Genomic DNA, 20,284 nt, shown 5'->3' with positions numbered 1-20,284 from the left:
AGTGTCACACAGAAGAGGAATAGTCCCCGAGGAGAGAAGAGGGATAGTGGTCAAAGAGGATCTACCTCGGAGGAAACAGGTGCTTTTAATGTAGACAAGTTCTTTGAGGTCAGCAAATGTCTCCTGAACTAACCTCCAGAGAATTTAGTATTAAAGCAGAGGCTACACTGGGCTGTTCTTGCTTTAATGCACATTGTGTTACGCCTTTTTAAAAGGTAAAGGTTATTGTTAAGTTAACCTTTATACAGGATTCTCTCTCCTATTGATTATAGGTCGCAGCAGGCTGGCCGGCATTCCTGTCCCTGGGCGCTTACTCTAATAAGCTTCTTGCCTTGATTCTCAACAGGCAGTGGCTGCAGCCTCCGCAGCATCCAGAGACTTCAGTGGGATCGGAGGGTTAGGAGAACTTCTGGAGAGTTCTTCAGAAGCTTCCAAGTTGAGCTCCAAGAGTGCCAAGGAGTGGAGGAACCGGAGGAAGAAGAGAAGACAAAGGGAACACTCGGAGGGAAACCACAGAACCGAAGGAGACAGGTTTCCCAAGTCTGAATCAGAAGACAGTGTCAAGCGAAGAAGCTTCCTGTTCTCCCTGGATGGGAACCCGCTGACCGGAGACAAGAAGCTGTGCTCTCCCCATCAGGTATCGAGGTCTGATGATCTGTAAATCACTGCATCGGGTTTTGATAGATCTCTGTCATGTGTCCTTTGCGTGACAGGGTGCTGGCACCATTGAGTCATTAATTGTCTTAGGAATTTTGAAAAGTCGATTCAGGCAAAGCTTTAAGATGATTGTCAAACATTTTACAATTTTGAGAGCATGTCATTGAATTTTTTAAAGTATATCCTGTTTCTCCAGATATTCCACTGGGATTATACAGGAAGCCTCTATTCTGTTTTCCCTTTTTAAGTGCTCTGATAAACTTGGCTTCTTTATGAAACTTATTTGATGATAGGAGATAATATTATAACATATATATGAGTTCTGGAAAGGAGTGTCCCAAGACCTGCATCTTTCTTTAGCATGAAAACTTAGGAGTCTCCATTATCATGACATGTTACATAGGAAGGAAGAATTACAAGCTAACTGCTCTTGAAGAGGGAACGTTAAAGTTAGCCATTTAGTGGTGGGAATTAAAGCCAACCATCCAATTCACAGTACCAGTTTTAGCATATCTTTTGGGCCAGAGACAACAAAGTAGTTTTGACTTTTTTAACTTAAATAAGGGTTACAGAATTCAAACAGTAAGTAGTACTGAAAATAGAGATAATGCCATTGTACTTTGGAGTTTATCTGCTAGTACATTGTGTGCCATAAACTACAAACTCTTGAAATTATATTAATTTTACTAAAAAACTATACACAATCATCAATGCCTTGAGGAGGATATTAAAGAACCAATTTAAAGCAAAATCAAACAAATGAAAATCTGTAAGTCAAGCACAGAGTACAACATCCTCTTAATAAGGAACAATATTTCAAGGAAATTAGCAGTGACTGTCATAAAACTTTGACAAAAAGAAAATGGCAATCACAAATTTCATTACAGCAGAATACTTTGTTATTTTCTAGTTTTCATATCATTCACTTTTAGACAGGGTCTCACTCTACAGCCCAAACTGTCCTTGAATTCACAGCTCTATCCTCAAACTCACTGTTTTAAAAAACTATGTAAGCAATATATAGGAATCCTATGTAATTAAGGAAAAATTAAAACTGATGACATCTAATGAAAGAGGCTATAAAAGTGTTGAGTGATTTCAACCATTTATGAAGGCACATGCACATTGCTGATGTTTGCAAGACAACTGTATGTCTTCGAAAGTGAGATAATTTCCCTTCTTGTCTAAAAAAAATGTATACATTACCTTTTTCAAGCAGCAAATATTTATTAAGCACTGTCTTGGTTTCTTTTCCAGTAGCTGTGATAACAAAAGTACCGTAAGTGAGAATGGGTTTATTCTGGCTTACGGATCCAGGTTATAGCATCCTTGCAGGGAAGTCAAACGGGAGCTGGAAACAGCTGCAGGATTCTATGGCATCCATAGTCGAGAAACAGAGCCATGATTCTTTTGCTTGCTACCTTTCTCTCTTTCCCTTCAGTTGAGGACTCAGGCCATGCATGGTGCCACTCGCACTTAGGATTGTTGTTGGGTTTTTTTTTTTTCCACTTTGATCAACTCAATTAAGATAAGCCTCTACACAAATATTCAGAGGTCCATTCTCAAGGTGATCAAGATTCTATTAATTTGAGAATTAGCACTAATCATCACAATTGCCTTTTATGTGACAGAAAGCTCCCTAGATGTTGAAAATTCCTTAATGAACACCCAGATTCCATTCACTGATATACTGGAACTCCATTCTAAAGGTTGATGTAGTAATCATGTCAGACATGTTGCATACTAGGTTGGATGATGATAAATATAATTGATGATAAAAGTTTAAGTTGGATGGTTTGAAATGACATTCTAAGATTTTGGAGGGGTCAAGGGAAGAAGATATACCATGGGATCCCCTTCCAGGTTTGGTGGAAGGGATGATGCAGAATTTTCATGTGAGAATACGATCACAACCCTCACAGAGGGTGGGTAGCTGGTGGTGGGGGAACCACAGAGCGGGAAGAGCAGAAGGAAGGTAGCTGGTAGTTAATATTTGAACACTAAAAGCAAAAGCAGTGCGTGCATTTGAACAAGTCCTTGTGCAGCTGTAGATAGATGGATGAAAGATTATAGATGATGCTGAGTTAGTTGGATAGATAGCTGAGTGCATAGGCCTTCGAACGTAAAGGAAATACTGATGAGTGCCGAATCTCCAAATCTAGCTGCAAAAGAAGCCATTAATACAGTACTCTCAAGCAGAACCATGCCAGAAACTCTTTAAAGTGTTTTCTTTGTAAGTGTCAGAAAAGCTTTCTCTTCTAAAAAAAAAAAAAAAAAAAAAAAAAAAAAAAAAAAAAAAAAAAAGAGCGTCTGGGAAGGCAACAGGGACAACAAACACAAACCCTAATAGACTTGGCATACTCTTCCAAACAATATTGATCTCCTGAAGTAAAAGCTCCTGAGAATATCACAGCAGAGAAACCATTAATTATGGGCACCCTGTTTTCCTCTACTGATGTGAACTTGAATGTTATTTTACATTTATTGCATTCTTTACCTTTATAGGCATAGCACAGTCGTTGTACATCATGAAATTAGTTAAATATACAATGGAGAGCTTCTTCCTCAGGACTTATATCCCTGATGTTTGGACACACTGGGACTGTGTATTTTTAAATCAGGGCCTTATAGCTATAACCATATATATCAGTGGTGATGTATTTAAGTTGAGATGTGGCACAAAATGAGTGTTTCCAACAAATACTCATTCTACAAAGTCTACTAAAACACCTGTAAATTCCCTGTGTCTTGTTCATGGTTCACAACCCATATTGAATTTGGACCTTATTTACCGGTTTATGTCACCGAGAATCAGTACCTGCACATTCTCTTTCATTATTGAAATTTGAGAAAAAGTCCACGCATTTATCTTTTTAGAACAGAGGAAAACAAAATGAAGCCAACACCTGTAATTTATGTTCTGAAAAGCATGAGGCAAGGAGAAATGGTCCTTTAGTTCAGCATAAAAGCTTTCTCTAGAAAAAAGCTTGCCACAGCTGCGGGTATTCCCTTAACTCTGCCGCATCTTACAAGGGTGTTATTTTTGGTTTATTTTCTCTGAATACTATTTTTGTTATCTTCTTTTTCTGGTTCTGTTGCCTTGAAAGCTGTGCCCACACCCATTATTATACTTTCCAAAGAGTGAAAAGAAGTTCAAATAAACTCAAAGATCTAGACTGCCTCTGAAAAATACCCAGACAGAAAAGCATGCCAGTTTAAGGCATGTTCAGATATGTTATAGATGTAAAACCATACCACATATCCCCAAGGACTGTGACATAAGCAGATTCTCACTTCCAGAGACAGTTTTAGAACACAGGTATAATAAGATTATTATACTTAACCTTCCTGGAAATTAATTTACGATGAACCAGAGAGAAATGTAAGTTTATACTTCTCTGGGTATAGAGATCCACCTGGATGTTTAGAGTTTAGAGTTGGCTGGAAGGTGGACTGAAAACCCAAGTTACATAATCACATCTACTACGTCATCACCATGTGGGGTGTGTGTGTGTGTGTGTGTGTGTGTGTGTGTATGTGTGTGTGTTTGTGTGCGCATGCGCGCATGTGTGTAACCCAGCACTGCAGTCTGGGTGGTTTATACAGATCTGTATTTTGACATATAATCTCAAGGCTATAACATGAAGATGGTTTCATCCTGGTTTCTGAGAGAGCCTTACGAGTGGGAGGGCAAATGGCCTCATTCAGAAGAGATAAAAGGGGAACAAACTCTGTGATGTACAACTCAGAAAAGCATTCATCTATTCATGAGGGCTCTATTTCTAAAAACTGTCCCATCGTGAAATTTTGTTTCCAGCAAATAAATTCTTCTTGGTATATGTAAATGTACTCAAAACTCCAAATTTAATTACCCCTCAAAATACTGCTTGCAATGTACAAAGTGATTTGTATGGGAAGTTTCAAAGCACTCAGTCTCCTATAGCCAACATTTTATTATACATGTCAAGAGTGGAATTAAGTATGTCAGTATTAAAGTGAAGAACACTGCTTTTAAGTCCTTGGGTAAGAAATCAGTCTAACCTGTGCCTGGCACTGATCCATACATGCTCTTGTTTGAACTGGTTGTTGTGGAGACACAGTACAGTTCAGCATACCCTACAGCTACCGGGTCCTGTAGAGAATTTATGCAACAAAAGACACATTTCAGAATGAAAAGTTCCTTTTAAGAAGTTCCAAAGGACAAAGGCAGTCATCTGGGAAAAGTTTAACACATAGAGTTAAAAATGAGACCCAACTTCTGGCTATTATAAATAGGGCTGCTATGAACATAGTGAACATGTATCCTTATTACATGCTGGGGAATCCTCTGGTTATATGCCCAGGAGTGGTATATCTACACAATGGAGTACTATTCAGCCATTAGAAACAATGAATTCATGAAATTCTTAGGCAAATGGATGGAGCTGGAGAACTTCATACTAAGTGAGGTAACCCAGTCTCAAAAGATCAATCATGGTATGTACTCACTAATAAGTGGATATTAGCTTGGAAAACTGGAATATGCAAAATGTAATCCACACTTCAAATGAAGTACAAGAAGAACAGAGGAGTGGCCCCTAGTTCTGGAAAGATCCAGGGTAGCACTATAAGACAAAACCAGAACAGGGAAGTGGGAAGGGATGGGTGGGAGAACAGAGGGAGGGAAGGGGGCTTATGTGACTTTCGGGGAGTGGGGAACCAGATAAGGGGAAATCATTTGAAATGTAAATAAAAAATATATCGAATAAAATTTAAAAAACAAAATGAGACCCAAGATAATCAGTCTAGGCTAATTAGGCAGAGAAATAAAAAAGAAAGGAAAACAAAAACAAACTGAATCTGTTTTTCCTATGTTTTTTTCCACTAAGATTATATTTGACTTTATATTGAAGGAGAAAATGGAAGTGCAAAACAGTTGCTGACAGTGCTTGATTAACTGTATGTCAATATATTAGTATATATATATATCAATCTCTTCTGTTTTGATTTGATTTGTTTTTGAGACAGAATCTTGCAGTGCAATAGAGACTGGCCTACAGTTCTCCATCTTTCTGCTTCTGCTTCCCAAGGGCTAGTACAGTAAGCATGTGCCTGCTGCAGTGTTTCAGACATAGCTACATGGTGCGTGCATGTGCATTTAAGTGTGTTTATGTGTGTGTATGTGTGTGTGTGTGTGTGTGTGTGTGTATAGTTGTAGTGGTTATGAAGAGAGTTGGGGCAAGAAATAAGGGAACAAGAAAGGAAGCAAAAAGAAATACCATTATTAATGATGGGGAGAGGAAACAAATATTCCATTGCTTGACCAGGAGTATTTTTTAAAAACTATCACCAAAGTAAAATTAATCCTGAGTTATTCAAGGCAGTTTAAAACCCATTCAAAGAGTCAAAGATGGATATAAGCTACATCCTATTTTCTGGTATTAGGGAATTGTTTATTGCCTTATATGTAAATGTGTACGATAAACGTATTTGTAGCCCAGTGGGGTAGGCTTTCCTAGCCAATGCTGAGTGAGTGAGGCAGGGTTACATTACCCAGAACAGGAAGGGAAATAAAAAAAAAAGCCCAAGGTGTCTTCATTGTGAATAGCCTAGCTCTCGTTACTGGAATTAACATGAAGACATAAGAATCATCCTCTTTGTTCCAGTTAGTCCTGTTATATACCTTGGTTTTTTAAGCTAGGGCTAAATTTTTAGTAGGCAGAGTAGTACCACAGAGTGCATTGAAAGTCCTCTTACATTTGCTGTGACACACAGACCCTCAGATCAAGTGAATTGCTGATCGTCCTGTTGGAAATGGTTGGATCATCTGGAAGATAAGTTCTGTGGCATTGCTTCCCCTGGGGGTAGAGACAAATGGGTCTAGAGACCTTCCAGCTAGAAGTTAGAGGAGAACATGGATACAATGATATCTTTTTTAGTACTGTAGTTATCAAGGTGACAATTTAATTATTATTAGAATTTGATATAAATGTTTAGAATCTGAACTAACAGTCTCAAGGCAACTTTTTTTCCAAGTTGTGTGCCCTCCAGATCACAGAACTGAGCAGTGAAAGTTACCTCTTACTTGTGTACCCCCGCCCTCTCCCCTCCAATTGTGATAACACACTCTATCTCACAGTTCCAGAGCTAAGCTTAGATGAAATGCTTGTGAATTTAGTCAGTTGTGAATTGGGAGTCTTAGAGTGGCATGATTTATAATGAAATGTATCCTGATGTTTGCACTGTGGTCTTCAATATCAAAAAAGGAAACCTATGTGTCCCTATGAATTCCATTTACCTGTATTTAAGAAAAAAGTTGACAGCAACCCAAAAGCAAAACAGTTTCTGCAAATCTTAAGATTTTTTTTTTATTAAACAATTATGTCCCACCCTGCCCCTGTTCCCGATCTCTTCCTTCCTTGCTTTCTCCTCAGTCTCTCTTGAGTATCCGTGGCTCCCTGTTCTCCCCAAGACGCAATAGCAAAACAAGCCTTTTCAGCTTCAGAGGTCGGGCGAAGGACGTGGGGTCTGAGAATGACTTCGCGGATGATGAGCACAGCACCTTTGAAGATAGCGAGAGCAGGAGAGACTCACTGTTTGTGCCGCACAGACCTGGAGAGCGACGCAACAGTAACGTTAGTCAGGCCAGTATGTCATCCAGGATGATGCCAGGGCTTCCAGCAAATGGGAAGATGCACAGCACAGTGGATTGCAATGGTGTGGTTTCCTTGGTGGGTGGATCCTCAGCTCTTATGTCACCTACTGGACAGCTTCCGCCAGAGGTGAAAATACATAAACCAGCTAGTAGTGACACTTTACTTCAGTTGAAAAAAATCTCCAGGCCTGGGCAGATGAACCTGTTCTGTCCTAATTCCTCCAAATGAAAGTGCTTAACCATAACATGGTTAAATGAATGAAACAACAAAACAAAAACAAACAATCAAAACAGCAAAACAAACAAACCAAAAATCCCCAAACTTGACTTGTGTGAAACTATTAGCTGTTTAGGTCAAAAGTACTCAAAATCTGAGATACAGCACAAATCTACAACTTCAGTAGATTTATTACAAATACAAAATAATGAGCACTTTCACAATCAAATCTTCATTATTAATATTTCCCTTAAGTTATATAATCATACATCAGGTCTTATTCTGAAACGTTTGCATTCTTAAAGTTAAATATTGTAATGACTCATGTATTGAGGACGGACAGTTTTAGACATCTGTCGATATTATAGTGTTATTTGAAAAAATATTCCAAAATAAAATGTGTTGATGAAATGGCATATGGGAATAAATAAATCTCAGGAAAGCACACACATTCCATTGTACATCTGTGGTTGTGCATGGAAAAATGGCCCATATATGTCAATATGTCAATATAGCCTCAAAGAAAATAATCCAGCCTTGAGACTATATAATTCTATTTAGTTTTGTGGAAAGATTGACTTATTCCTCGCTGCTATAAGTTGAAGATAATTTGTATTTGAATGAAAAACTAATTACAGCATGCTTATAAAACCTTCCCCCTAAACGTTGCTATGTTGTTTAAAATGCTTGCGTAAAATAGTTGCTTTATAAAATTGCTTCTAGCCAGTGAACTCTTGTCAAAGGATCTGTGGTCTTCTAAAAAAACATGTTTATAGAATATGATAATCTATTCAGTATCTTAATGTCTTATTACTTGAGATTCTTACCTGAAAAAAACTTGCACGAAGCATGATTTTTCAAGAGAGATGCTATATATTCTTGTGTTGTCAATGGAGAAGGGTGGTTTGAGCCATCAGTATTTGGTTTGCAGGGTACCACCACTGAAACAGAAGTCAGGAAGAGAAGGCTCAGTTCTTACCAGATTTCGATGGAAATGCTGGAGGATTCCTCTGGAAGACAAAGAGCCATGAGCATAGCCAGTATACTGACCAACACCATGGAGGGTAAGATGCAGACCGTGCGCGTCTACTTTACATTGGCTGCTCCAAACCACAGGTTCTTTTTGCAAACAGTCTAATGGATTTTCAAGTCTAAAATTGTGATATATGTACATGTACATGTATATGTATATGAATATGATGTATATGTATATGTGTGTGAGAAAGAGAGAGAGTACATCTTTCATATTGCTTATAAAAATGAGTATTAACCTAGTTCTCTTTCACTTGAATTTTTACTTTGCCTATAGAGTGGCATTTCTCCACCTTGATTTCATATCATTGAAGACTTTTTCTGGTGTTATATTACCCAACAGAGTAAACCCTTCCTTCTTTCAACTGGGTGTATAAAGGTCAATGATGTCAGGGTTAGCGAGAGGAAGCAATGAGTCAGACAAAGCCAAGCCTATGTTCCACTCAAATGAGGGTCCCCAAAATGTGCTTTGTCTATCATCTGTATTCATAATTGTAAAAATCCTCTAAGGGACACTTGACACAAACGTTTGGTGATTTTATTCACTGTTTAAAATCCCCTTAAAGTTTCTTTTTCAAGTATTATTTGATAGTGATACATTACAATTTTTGCTTCATTATTACTTATGTTGAGGTCAAATATTAAATTAAAGCACTTGATTGTATTAAGAGAAAGCAGGTCAGTATCAGCATGCATTTTAATAAACATTTTATAGATATCCATACGTAATAATGTAAGATTGTTTTCTATATAGTCTATTAATCCCAGTACTGTGCATTTCTAAACTCATGAATAAGCATGTTTTATCAAACAATATGTCATTTCTGAGGAACAGTAATTAATTTTTACTGTTATTTAATGTTTTTCTTCTTTGTTACCCACCAGAACTTGAGGAATCTAGACAGAAGTGCCCACCATGCTGGTATAGATTTGCCAACGTGTTTTTGATCTGGGACTGCTGCGATGCGTGGCTGAAAGTGAAGCATCTTGTGAATCTGATCGTGATGGATCCGTTTGTCGATCTTGCCATAACGATTTGCATCGTGTTAAATACACTGTTCATGGCTATGGAGCACTACCCCATGACTGACCAGTTCAGCAGTGTGCTGACTGTGGGGAACCTGGTAAGTGCCTTAGGGGAGGGAGCGGTGCAGCAAAGAAAAGCCATCTGTGCCGTACCAAACGGAAAACTGTATCTCCTTTCTTCACGAGAAGAAACATCTAAAGGAACATGACAGTGCCCCTCAGGTAGAATCTGAATTTCATCTGTGTTGAGGCTGATTATGTAGGACCGTATCTGAGCAGATTAACCATGGTGTCTAATCACTAACAACTCCTCACGCTGTGAAGGATTACATACTGGAAATGAAGGCCCAAAGGAAACGTGAGATCCACAAGCTTGGAATTTACAGGGTCTTCTTCACCCATTGAAAAAATGGCCAAAGAATCAATTTCTACTTTTAAAAGGCATAATCATTTAGAAGTGAATAGGCTAATAATAAGTACCTTCAGTGATAATCAACCCATAAAAAATAATTGGTAAAATGCATTTGTAGGACTTTCAGTATGGGAAGGTAAGTGATCATGAGGAAGATTATACTAAGATGTATTTTCAAACAAGTAACATTCCCATTTTTTTCAGACTTTAAAACTGGCATCAGTTAATCTGTTCTTTCCCAAATATGCCTATAATTTGGTTTTGACAACATTGACACATTCTATTTTATTTCTAGGTACTTTGTAGTATTCAAAATCATTTTACCAGCTTATAACATATCTTTAACATCATCCTTAGGCCTGTGACTCACAAATAACTCAGTGTAGAGTTCATTGCCAATTATAAAGTACTGATAGATATTTTGATATTTAATCTTCAGTAAGCAAACACCTGGATGGTTTATCTTGCTGTGAAGGCTGTTGCATCCCAGCAAGGCTCCAGGGATGGGCCTGATTGAAACAGTCAGGAACAAAAGAAAAGTAAACAGACACATGGACACAGATTAGCTGGGGTTCAGTGGATTGGGTTCTTGGATAGAGAAACATTAGCCCCTGAGGTTCAGTGTGTTTATTATATAGAGTTGAAAAGAGAGGTGGAGCAGTTGCATATGGTTGGACAAGGAGGTAGGGTTCTGATACACAGGTAAACAATGAGGCAGGGTTATTATACGCAGCTGAATCAAGGAGGCATGTTTAGTCAATCTCAGTAGAAACAGTCTTTGTTGAGAACCAGTCTTCAGGTTGTACACATCGGGTAGACAGAAACTATGGTAGAGGCTTTCTGGACACATTATCAACATCCATCATGGACCAGAGGAAGGCTTTGCCCTTCTTTGGAGCCTCACTCTCAAGGCTTTGCTCATTTTCCCCATGGTTCTGAGACTAGGATTCTTGACTTGGTGGCTCATGTCAACAATACATAATCATTCAAGCCTTCATATACCCAGGGCTTTCTTTGGTCGCCCACAGAAGTCCATGGAAGAAAACCACCAAAGGCATAAATACTTTTATCTATTTGATTTTGGCTAGCCTCCTCTTTGAAACATTCAGTAGTGGTCACTCAGTAGAGATTTAATGTTTTAACCTTTTGCATTTAGACATAAGTTTGTCATTATAATTGAATGTATTGAATCTAGTACTAATTAATGCTTATACTATATGGAAGAGAAAAAGAGAATCATTATGAGTTTCCTCCTTTTCCTCCAATGAATCCTCAATGCCTAAGACCCAGAAATGTTCCCACAAACTATTTGGGCTAAATGATTCTTTACTGTTGTTTCTGGGAAGCACTTGCTAACTGGAACATATAACTCTCCTTTGAGGAGTCATAAATGAAAGTGGGTGTTACTTGGCTTGTTAAGGGGTGAAGCTGATCACATTATTCTTTCTGATCAAAGAACTCTAATCAGGGCTTTAAATTGCAAGGATCTCCAATTGTGACCAACAAATGCACTCTATGAAACAGTTTTTTCTTATTATTCCTATCAGGTTTGCATTAGAAATCCCCAATCTTTAGGGACATAAAGTCCCTAATGATGACTGTGCCTTCAAAATAGGATTATCAGAAGTAGGCATGCTGGAACACACTAAAAATCCAAATGATCCATGATTCCTAGGCCAGCATGGACTTCATAATAAGATGCTGATTCAAAAGAAAAGGAAGAGAGATGGAGAGAAGAAAATAGGGAGGGAAGGTGGGTGAAAACAAGTCCTAAGGTTCTTGATAGTTGAAAAGCATTTTGGAAGTTAAACCTTGAGCCTCATGAGTCTCTTCAGTGTGAAGGTTGTAAAGGCTAACTCATTGTTTGTAAGTTAGATACCCAATTCCCCAAAATATTAGACTTTTGTTCTTCTGCCCAATTCCACTTCATTCCTATTTTCTCTTCCCTCAAGTTTCAACTTGATAGTTGATCTTACATATATTATTAAATTAACATCTTCCTTTTACTATCCGAAGAACACTTGAATGATGGGGATAGAGTTGCCTCATCAAACACAAAAGATGAAGAACCAAGCCTAATGAAGGGTGATGATGCAGCCGGGATGCAGAAATAGTCTTGGGGGCAGTGCAAACATTTGTAGCATCTCTCAGAACTAGAGTAGCTTACAGGTGGTACATCTCTCACATCATTCAATCAAAAAGAAATAAATTCCTTTTTGAATTCCAACACAAAGTTTTCAAGATAGAACCGTGTTGAGCATTTTTCACTAACAGTCACTTCCTGTATCACCAGCCTTGGAAGGAGGACTAGGTGTGACCATTTGAAAACATGGCCGTCCCTGAGTAGTCACACAAGTGGAGACATTAGTCCCACCTGAAGGATGGAAAGGGATGTTGGGGAGACAGTGGTATAAATATGCATACTTAAAACTCACCTCATCTTCTCTGTACTGTGTGATGCAGGTGACCATCAACCTTTTCTTCAATGTTGACACCTATAATGCTGTGATGCTGAATTTTTCTTGATTTTTTTTTTTTGATCAAGCCAATCACTCCATTCCTGATTCACTCTGTGGCCTCTGTTACTGGTTATTGCACTCCTTACATCATTTATGATGCTTTTCACTCAATATTTTTACATCCCAGCAGCCACTTTAAGGATCATACAGTCTGAAGCATGAGCTTTATTCCTTTCTGTGTGCCCAGCTGGCACGGGTCATTGGCCAAGGCTTGCTTTAAGCACTGTATGGTCACAGCTGAATGGCCAGCCTTCCCACTATTTATGAGAATGCTATCATTCTCGCTTCAGTTTTGTGCCATGTTTAACAGAGCCATCTAGCCCCAAAGGTAGAATTGTTAGAGCCACCAGGACTTAATGTTTTCTTTATTTCCCATATCTACTTGATATGAAAATCCATTATTTCTTCCTTCAGGGTATTTATCTTGTACTCTTAAAAACTTTAAAAATATTTCTGGCACTCGTGTCTCATTTCCTTTATAAGCCCCCCTCAGCCACATCAGAAAAGCCTTGTCACAACAGCACACAAATGCCACACTGAAGTTTATGTATTTAAATAGCTCTCTGCTCATTGATTTCTACGTCCCACATTTAGAATGTTCTCGAATCGCAAATCATATTCTTCCCAGTTTCTCTTACTCCTCTTTCTCTTCTACCATGGCATTCAGCCCACGTTGAACAACTTTACCTTAATAAACTTTCTTACACCAGAAGCTGTGGTTTTTCCATCTGATGTGAACTTCTTGGTGGCAGACCCTGCATCCCTTTTTGGTTTGTTGTCTCCCACTGTGTCTGCATTGTAGATTCTCAATAAACAACTGATTGGCTGCTTTGGGAGTCAGGCTTTTGTCAAAATAAGTCACTTTAGCATCAACAGCCAGTAAGACCAGATTTTAACTGTCACTGTAGATGAATAATATACTCTCTGGAAATGTACAACACTCTGAGCTTTGCTCTTTTATTGTTGAAATGGGTGCTGTGATACCCATCTCTGAGGCTGCTGCGCAGGTCAAATGAGGTAAGCTGAAAGAATCTAGCAGTGTGCCTAGCCTCCAGCACGCTCTCACTAGACAGCTTCCTTCCTCCCACAAGCACACCATTCACCTCTCAAACCTTTCACTGAATTGTCGATGGAAAAATATTTTCTGCTCTTAGCCCTAACATTTTTTTCCAGGATATTGGGACGTTGGGGAAATTGAATAAGTGAGGAATATTTTCAAAATTTTCCAGAATATAGATGGAAATTGATTTTTATGGCCTTCCAATGTGGAACAGGTTGCATATGTAAGTATAGGAATAATACAATTTGGATGGTAGGATAATCAGATAGAAAAGCAGAAGTCAAAAGAACCTCAAGTCTGAGTCTTAATGAAAGAGTTCACTTGTCCTAAATTGTACATGATAGATGATAAATAGCTACACTTTTTTAGGAGTTTATTGAAGCTCTTGAAGTGTGATAATTTCAATAGGCTAGCCTACTGTTTCTCAAATAACTATGTGGTGATTTATATATGAAACTGTAAACGTGTAAGTGGGATTAAGAACAAAAGACCAGGAAAGGGTTATGGAATCTTCTGGCTTGACTTTGATCAAGGAGATCACTTTTCTGTAGTTTGTTTCTACAATACATAAACATTACATTTCTTCCCAGGTGACTGGATTGATTCAGTTCAAGTATCTGGAAACCTCAACATCTCTGTTGAGTCTCGCTCTGCTACTCCATATTTTCACATAATGTTGTCTTTTGGTTTGTTTGTTTACTAGATTTTCTGGCCAATTCAAAATTCAAGCTCCTCGTATAGGGATCCTGTAAGCCAGTCTATGCAACATACTATGCTAGAAAAACTATTCCTTAACAATTTACCTGACAGTACTAAAACTACAGAAAATTATGGCAGCATTCCCAGTGCTTTGGGGTCCTACACTAGAAATATTTAGGGCAAATGCTTGTAATTTTGAAATGAGATTGTTCATTCAAATATTCTTAAGGAGAAGTTTCATGGTGGCATTACAGTTGACGAAAGCTGGGCTCCGGCTTATGCATTTGCTCGCTGCGGGAGAGCTAGCCATCTCAGCAGACCCGAAGACATTAATTTTGATTTTTTGTAAGAATAGATATTGAGGCTATCCTTTAGCTGACGTGTTCCTAGCTTGTTTTAAAGCATTTCTATTACCAGGGAGCCTATTTTAAATACTATCTGCCTCTGTACTATCTGCCTCTGAAAGTTTTACAGAAATCAAGTTTGTTTGAATTAGAACTCATTTGAATTAGAACTCATTTGAAGAACTTGCTTGAAGAAGAACTCATTCTTGAAGTAGAAAATATTTGTAAAAACAAACAAATGAGCAAACAAACAAAAAACCCTGGTGAACTATCCTACAAAATGAAAACATCATTCCACATTGCTTATAGTTTATTTAATTTCTCTATGAATGACACATGACTAAGAGCAGTTAATGTATGTTTCTGAAATCGGTATTTAAAATATTTGCACAATGTAAAATGAGATATTGGCTATATTCATACTTTTATAAGAGTGGGTCTGGATTTTTAAAATGAAATATGTTTTAACATACCACATGATTCTAGTAAATCTATTTTGACAGAGTTTCTTAAAGATAAATGTTGACTTACTTTAGTAACTTTGACCTTACCATCATAAAATAGACCCTTCACCTATAAAGAGTTAAGATGACTATTTAAAAATATGTTGGCAGGAATAATTTCCCAGCCCATTTATGCATTTATGTTTTTATTGCTTGTGGTTTCAAGTTTGAAATCAATGTTTAATGTGTTCTGTTTTATTTGTTTCTATTGTCAAATACACATTTCTTCCATTCTCACCATGTTATTCTTAATTATGGATGTGTAATGCTGAGAAGATTCTCCTGCTCACTCCAATTAAGTCTGCAGTTCCTTTCTCTATTAATTAATTATTAACCTTACTTCTGAGGCAGGCAGCCAGAGACCATTATTACAAAACATTTGTGGCAGACAATCTTTTGTTTCAAGAATGTTTGTAAAATACAGAAACAAGCTGCAACCCATTTTTAAAAAAACTTCAAAATTTACAAGTTAAATGTATACCTTTACCGATTTTAAATAACTTTTAGACTTACAATAATATGTGGATTTATTTCCAATAACGTGTCTTGCACCATTTTTATATTATTTCAAAAAGTAAATGCACTCTCTTGTATACGCTTAATGTACCACAGTGACAGTAATGCCAGAGCTATTATCCAGACTCAGATGGAAAATATGCACAGTGAAAGGTTTTTAAAGTTTGTTTTCCCGAGAAATCAAAGAAATCAGCTGATATGTTAAGTAAGATAAATCTATTTAGCACAGTGACAGCCCGTGGGGAAATTTCTAAGTCGATATTGATTTGTTTTGTTTAGAAGTCAGTCGTTTGGATTTGCTATGGTTTGACGCTCTTCGGTCAGTTCCGCAGCATCCGTGCTTGGCGCTGCTCAAGGTTTGCTCTCTGTGTCCCTCCAGGTCTTCACCGGGATCTTCACAGCCGAAATGGTCCTTAAAATCATTGCCATGGATCCCTATTATTATTTCCAAGAGGGCTGGAATATCTTTGATGGAATTATCGTTAGCCTGAGCTTGATGGAGCTTGGCCTGGCAAACGTGGAGGGGCTGTCCGTGCTCCGGTCCTTCAGACTGGTATCTTCTGCTCTTAATGTCTCGTCTCTCATTAGCGTAGCATTTGTTTTTAAATGTGTGTTTATATAATTATCATAGCTCATGAAATAGCGTTTTTAATTATACAAGTCAATATCCCCAGGAAATGTACAACCATTTAAGGGTGCCAAGATAAGTATATTTTCTAGAATAATAAAAATGATTGAAATGTTCCACAATTCCATATGTAGGAGATGTTAAAAAAACATATATGTTCCTTCTAAGTGTGTTTTATATTCTGAAATTGTTTACATTTTATATCTTTTTGAGGTGAAGAAAGAAAAAGGAAAAAAAGAAATGCAAATAAAAAATGTTAAGCCCTAGTTAATGTCAGGATTTTAATCAACTCAGTTCTTATTAGAGGAAGTATCTGAAAGCATGCAGAATAGTGGTGTATATCTCTAACACCAGTACTCGGGAGGTAAAGTCAGAAGAACTAGTCTAGATTTACTCTCAGATATATTGTAATATATATATACTTATATAATAAATTTATATATATAAATATGTATAAATTATATATTTGAGGCTAGCCTTGGCTACATGAAACTGTGTCTCCGAAACAAAAAAACAAAACAAAACAAAACAAAATAAATCCAATGCATAAAAATGTTTGATATATTTGGTATATTAAATAATGATATCACAAAATGCTTTGAATTATAGCAAAAATAATTGCTAAAAGTATCTACATTTTCTTTGAAATATATATGTATACATATATTTCAGATTGAACAAAAGCTTTCAAAAATCGAATTATCTTATTTCACACCTTTTAAAGAGGAAAATATAATTCATATTTTCAACATTCCCTTTCAGTTTCTAGAGCAGAATCTGAAGTGATGGTGGCTGCATTAGCAGTGTCTGTAATTAAAGTAGTAATTTTTGATGTTAATCTAAAATGAGAATCAGTAAATCTAAAATGAGATTTAGAAAGAAAAAAATGTGTTTAAATGATACAACCTGATTTACAACCCTACTATTATTTTACCCCTTTGTTTTCAATCTGCTCTATGATCGACTCATCAAATAATGGTCTAGCGTCCAAGAGTACTACATTTCCTTTTACTTCGTTACAGCTGCGAGTCTTCAAGTTGGCAAAATCCTGGCCCACACTGAATATGCTCATTAAGATCATCGGCAACTCGGTGGGCGCACTGGGCAACCTGACCCTGGTGTTGGCCATCATCGTCTTCATATTTGCTGTGGTCGGCATGCAGCTGTTTGGAAAGAGCTACAAGGAGTGTGTCTGCAAGATCAGCGAGGACTGCAAGCTGCCGCGCTGGCACATGCACGACTTCTTCCACTCCTTCCTGATCGTGTTCCGTGTGCTGTGTGGAGAGTGGATAGAGACCATGTGGGACTGCATGGAGGTCGCCGGCCAGACCATGTGCCTCATTGTGTTCATGTTGGTCATGGTGATTGGGAACCTTGTGGTACGTATGTACTGCGGATCTTTTGTGAATAAGAATGAGTTTGGGCCTTGGGAAATACAGTGGCTCAAGCAATAGATATCTTGCCAATTTTACTGCCAGCAGCTGAGTGTCAAATCCACCTACAGACAATCACTGTATTTAAATTCTCTGAGGTCCCTATCTGTGACCCTGGGTTAAAATATACATGCTATGGAGATATGAGGATGAAAGGTGCATTTAAAGCATGTTTGGGGTTGAAAATACTGTTTACTTTTTTCATGTCAAAAATGTACTTTCTTATCTGAACTGTTTCTTAATATTATTTTGATATGATAATCTCTTTAAACCCTAAAAATACAACTACCCTTTACAATGTTCATAATTCACAATGTTTTACTTAAAGGTGTAGATCAGACACAAACTCTAAGGACAAACTTTAAAGAAATAAAGTATCCTACTTTAGCTGTGGTTTATAATTACCGTACTGTAGAGAATATGTTATCTGCATTTGATTCATTAAAAGGAAATAACACTGTAGGATGAATAATTATATACATACATACATATATGTATGTATATACAAGCGTACACAGAAAGAGACAGGCACACAACACAGAGAGAGAGACAGAGACAGAGATGAAGATAGAGAGACACAGAGAGCAGATTTAAAGTACTTTAAGCCATTCCTGAGACCCTAGAGGTGGATGGACAAAATGACTTTAGCTGCTTCCCCATGGCTAAGCCTCCTTAACTCCAAAAAGCTATGGTAACACCAATGCTCCAGTTAATCCCATTGGATAAAAGGAATAGATTTGAATGCAAAATAGAGATTTGTGGGGAGAGGGGGGATGGGTAGGTGTAGCAGGTGCGGGGTTGGGTGGGCATCATGGTCAGTGTGTATTGTATACATGAATGAAATTGTCCGAACAAATGTAAACTATTTTAAAAGCCCTAATATAAAGGTATGTGTTTTCATACTTAAATTCCTGAATCATATCAGTAAAGTACCAATATAGTCATATAAGGTCTTCCTTTTGAGGGGTACACTTCAAACAATACTCAAAAGAATGATAACGGGGCATACATGTTATTTTCTTAAAGTAGAAAATTAGATATCCCTAGATTCGGAACAAAATATGATGTTTAAATAGAAAACAATCCAGAGACTCCAGTTTGGATTTGTCCTCCTACTTGAGGAAACTCAGTAATTACATTTTAGGCTAAAAATATCCCTGTGCGTAAATATCCTTTTACATGAGTCAATATGAGTTATCCCTGTAATAGCCACAGACCATCAGGTATCCACTGCTGTGAGTCACAATGACACTCCACAAATCTGAGTAGAGGAGCTGAACTTTAGAACGTTTTAGAATTTTCTCCATTTCCTACCCTATTTGAACACCCAAACATTAAGCATTCTTGATGGGAAATACATTAACTCTTATGCAATTTGCTACCTCTGCTATTACAGTTTGTAGTCACTGGACCAAAGAAATCTATGTTTCTACTACATATTAGTTTTGTACAAATTAGCAGATTATTAGATAAATTGATTATTTGTATACATGAAGCTAGATACTCCATGGACAATCTGGACAATGAAAATGAAAATACTATTTTTTGTGGGCGTGGCAAAAGCCACTGAAAGTGGGATTTATGTCTTCTCACTGGTGAGTCTGGGTAGACTTGATTTAGTTGTTTCTTTCTTCCCTGCTATTCGCAGCGGAGAGGGGCTATTCCCCTGGACCACAGGTAGAAATGATCATGCCCTTCCAATATTGTGTGATTTTAGTGTGGAGCTTAGTGTACACTAATCATTCGAAAGCATTTCAAAAAAACCACTGTAGCGAAGATCTGAACTTCTTGTCTACCCACTTACTATTCTTACCCATGCGTCAGTTTGAACAAGACCCTTTTACTCTTTTATCTTTAGGTTCTGAACCTCTTTCTGGCCTTACTGTTGAGTTCCTTTAGTTCAGACAACCTTGCTGCTACGGACGATGATAACGAAATGAACAACCTCCAGATCGCAGTGGGAAGGATGCAGAAGGGGATTGATTACGTGAAAGATAAGATACGGGAGTGCTTCCGAAAAGCCTTTTTTAGAAAGCCCAAAGTGATAGAAATCCACGAAGGCAACAAAATAGATAGCTGTATGTCCAATAACACGGGCGTTGAAATAAGCAAAGAGCTTAACTACCTTAAAGATGGTAATGGAACCACCAGTGGTGTGGGTACCGGAAGTAGTGTGGAGAAATACGTAATCGATGAAAATGACTACATGTCATTCATCAACAACCCCAGCCTCACTGTGACTGTACCCATTGCTGTGGGAGAGTCTGACTTTGAAAATTTAAACACGGAAGAGTTCAGCAGTGAGTCAGAACTGGAAGAAAGCAAGGAGGTAAGCATGCTTTTCAGTTTGGGCTGCCACTTTTTGCATTATCAATGCAGTACAGCTGCTCTGTTTTTGCCTATAGGTGCTTTATGAACAGAAATTAATGGGTTGGGTGTGTAGCTCAAGGGGGATACTTAGCATGCATGAGGTCCTTTAGTACACAACTCCATACCCCCAAACAAATTAATATCGTGCGATAATATTGGAACATCATGAGAAATAGGTAAGTTCATTTAATTATAGCTTTCCACGAGAAATCACAATTTCAGCGATTAAAATGT

General features: G+C 37.7%; 1 protein-coding gene across 6 annotated transcripts in view; it reads left to right on the top strand.

Moving 5' to 3' along the window:
* Positions 1 to 20,284, top strand: part of LOC127685410 (sodium channel protein type 3 subunit alpha) — a 79,592-nt gene that overhangs the window by 22,075 nt on the left and 37,233 nt on the right. For 2 of the 6 annotated variants that reach the window (XM_052182596.1, XM_052182597.1), the window contains exons 10-16: positions 347 to 637; positions 7,071 to 7,271; positions 8,440 to 8,572; positions 9,426 to 9,664; positions 15,999 to 16,172; positions 17,270 to 17,626; positions 19,539 to 20,009. In XM_052182596.1, the coding sequence (XP_052038556.1) occupies positions 347 to 637; positions 7,071 to 7,271; positions 8,440 to 8,572; positions 9,426 to 9,664; positions 15,999 to 16,172; positions 17,270 to 17,626; positions 19,539 to 20,009 (1,866 nt within the window). Of the gene's footprint in view, positions 1 to 346; positions 638 to 7,070; positions 7,419 to 8,439; positions 8,573 to 9,425; positions 9,665 to 15,998; positions 16,173 to 17,269; positions 17,627 to 19,538; positions 20,010 to 20,284 lie in introns of all 6 variants that reach the window. The other 4 variants (XM_052182594.1, XM_052182595.1, XM_052182592.1 and 1 more) reach the window with 2 other exon arrangements.

The sequence above is a fragment of the Apodemus sylvaticus genome, chromosome 5 (assembly GCF_947179515.1).
Source record: "Apodemus sylvaticus chromosome 5, mApoSyl1.1, whole genome shotgun sequence".
In the NCBI taxonomy this organism is placed as follows: Eukaryota; Metazoa; Chordata; class Mammalia; order Rodentia; family Muridae; genus Apodemus; species Apodemus sylvaticus.
This window is presented reverse-complemented; position numbering and strand designations above follow the sequence as displayed.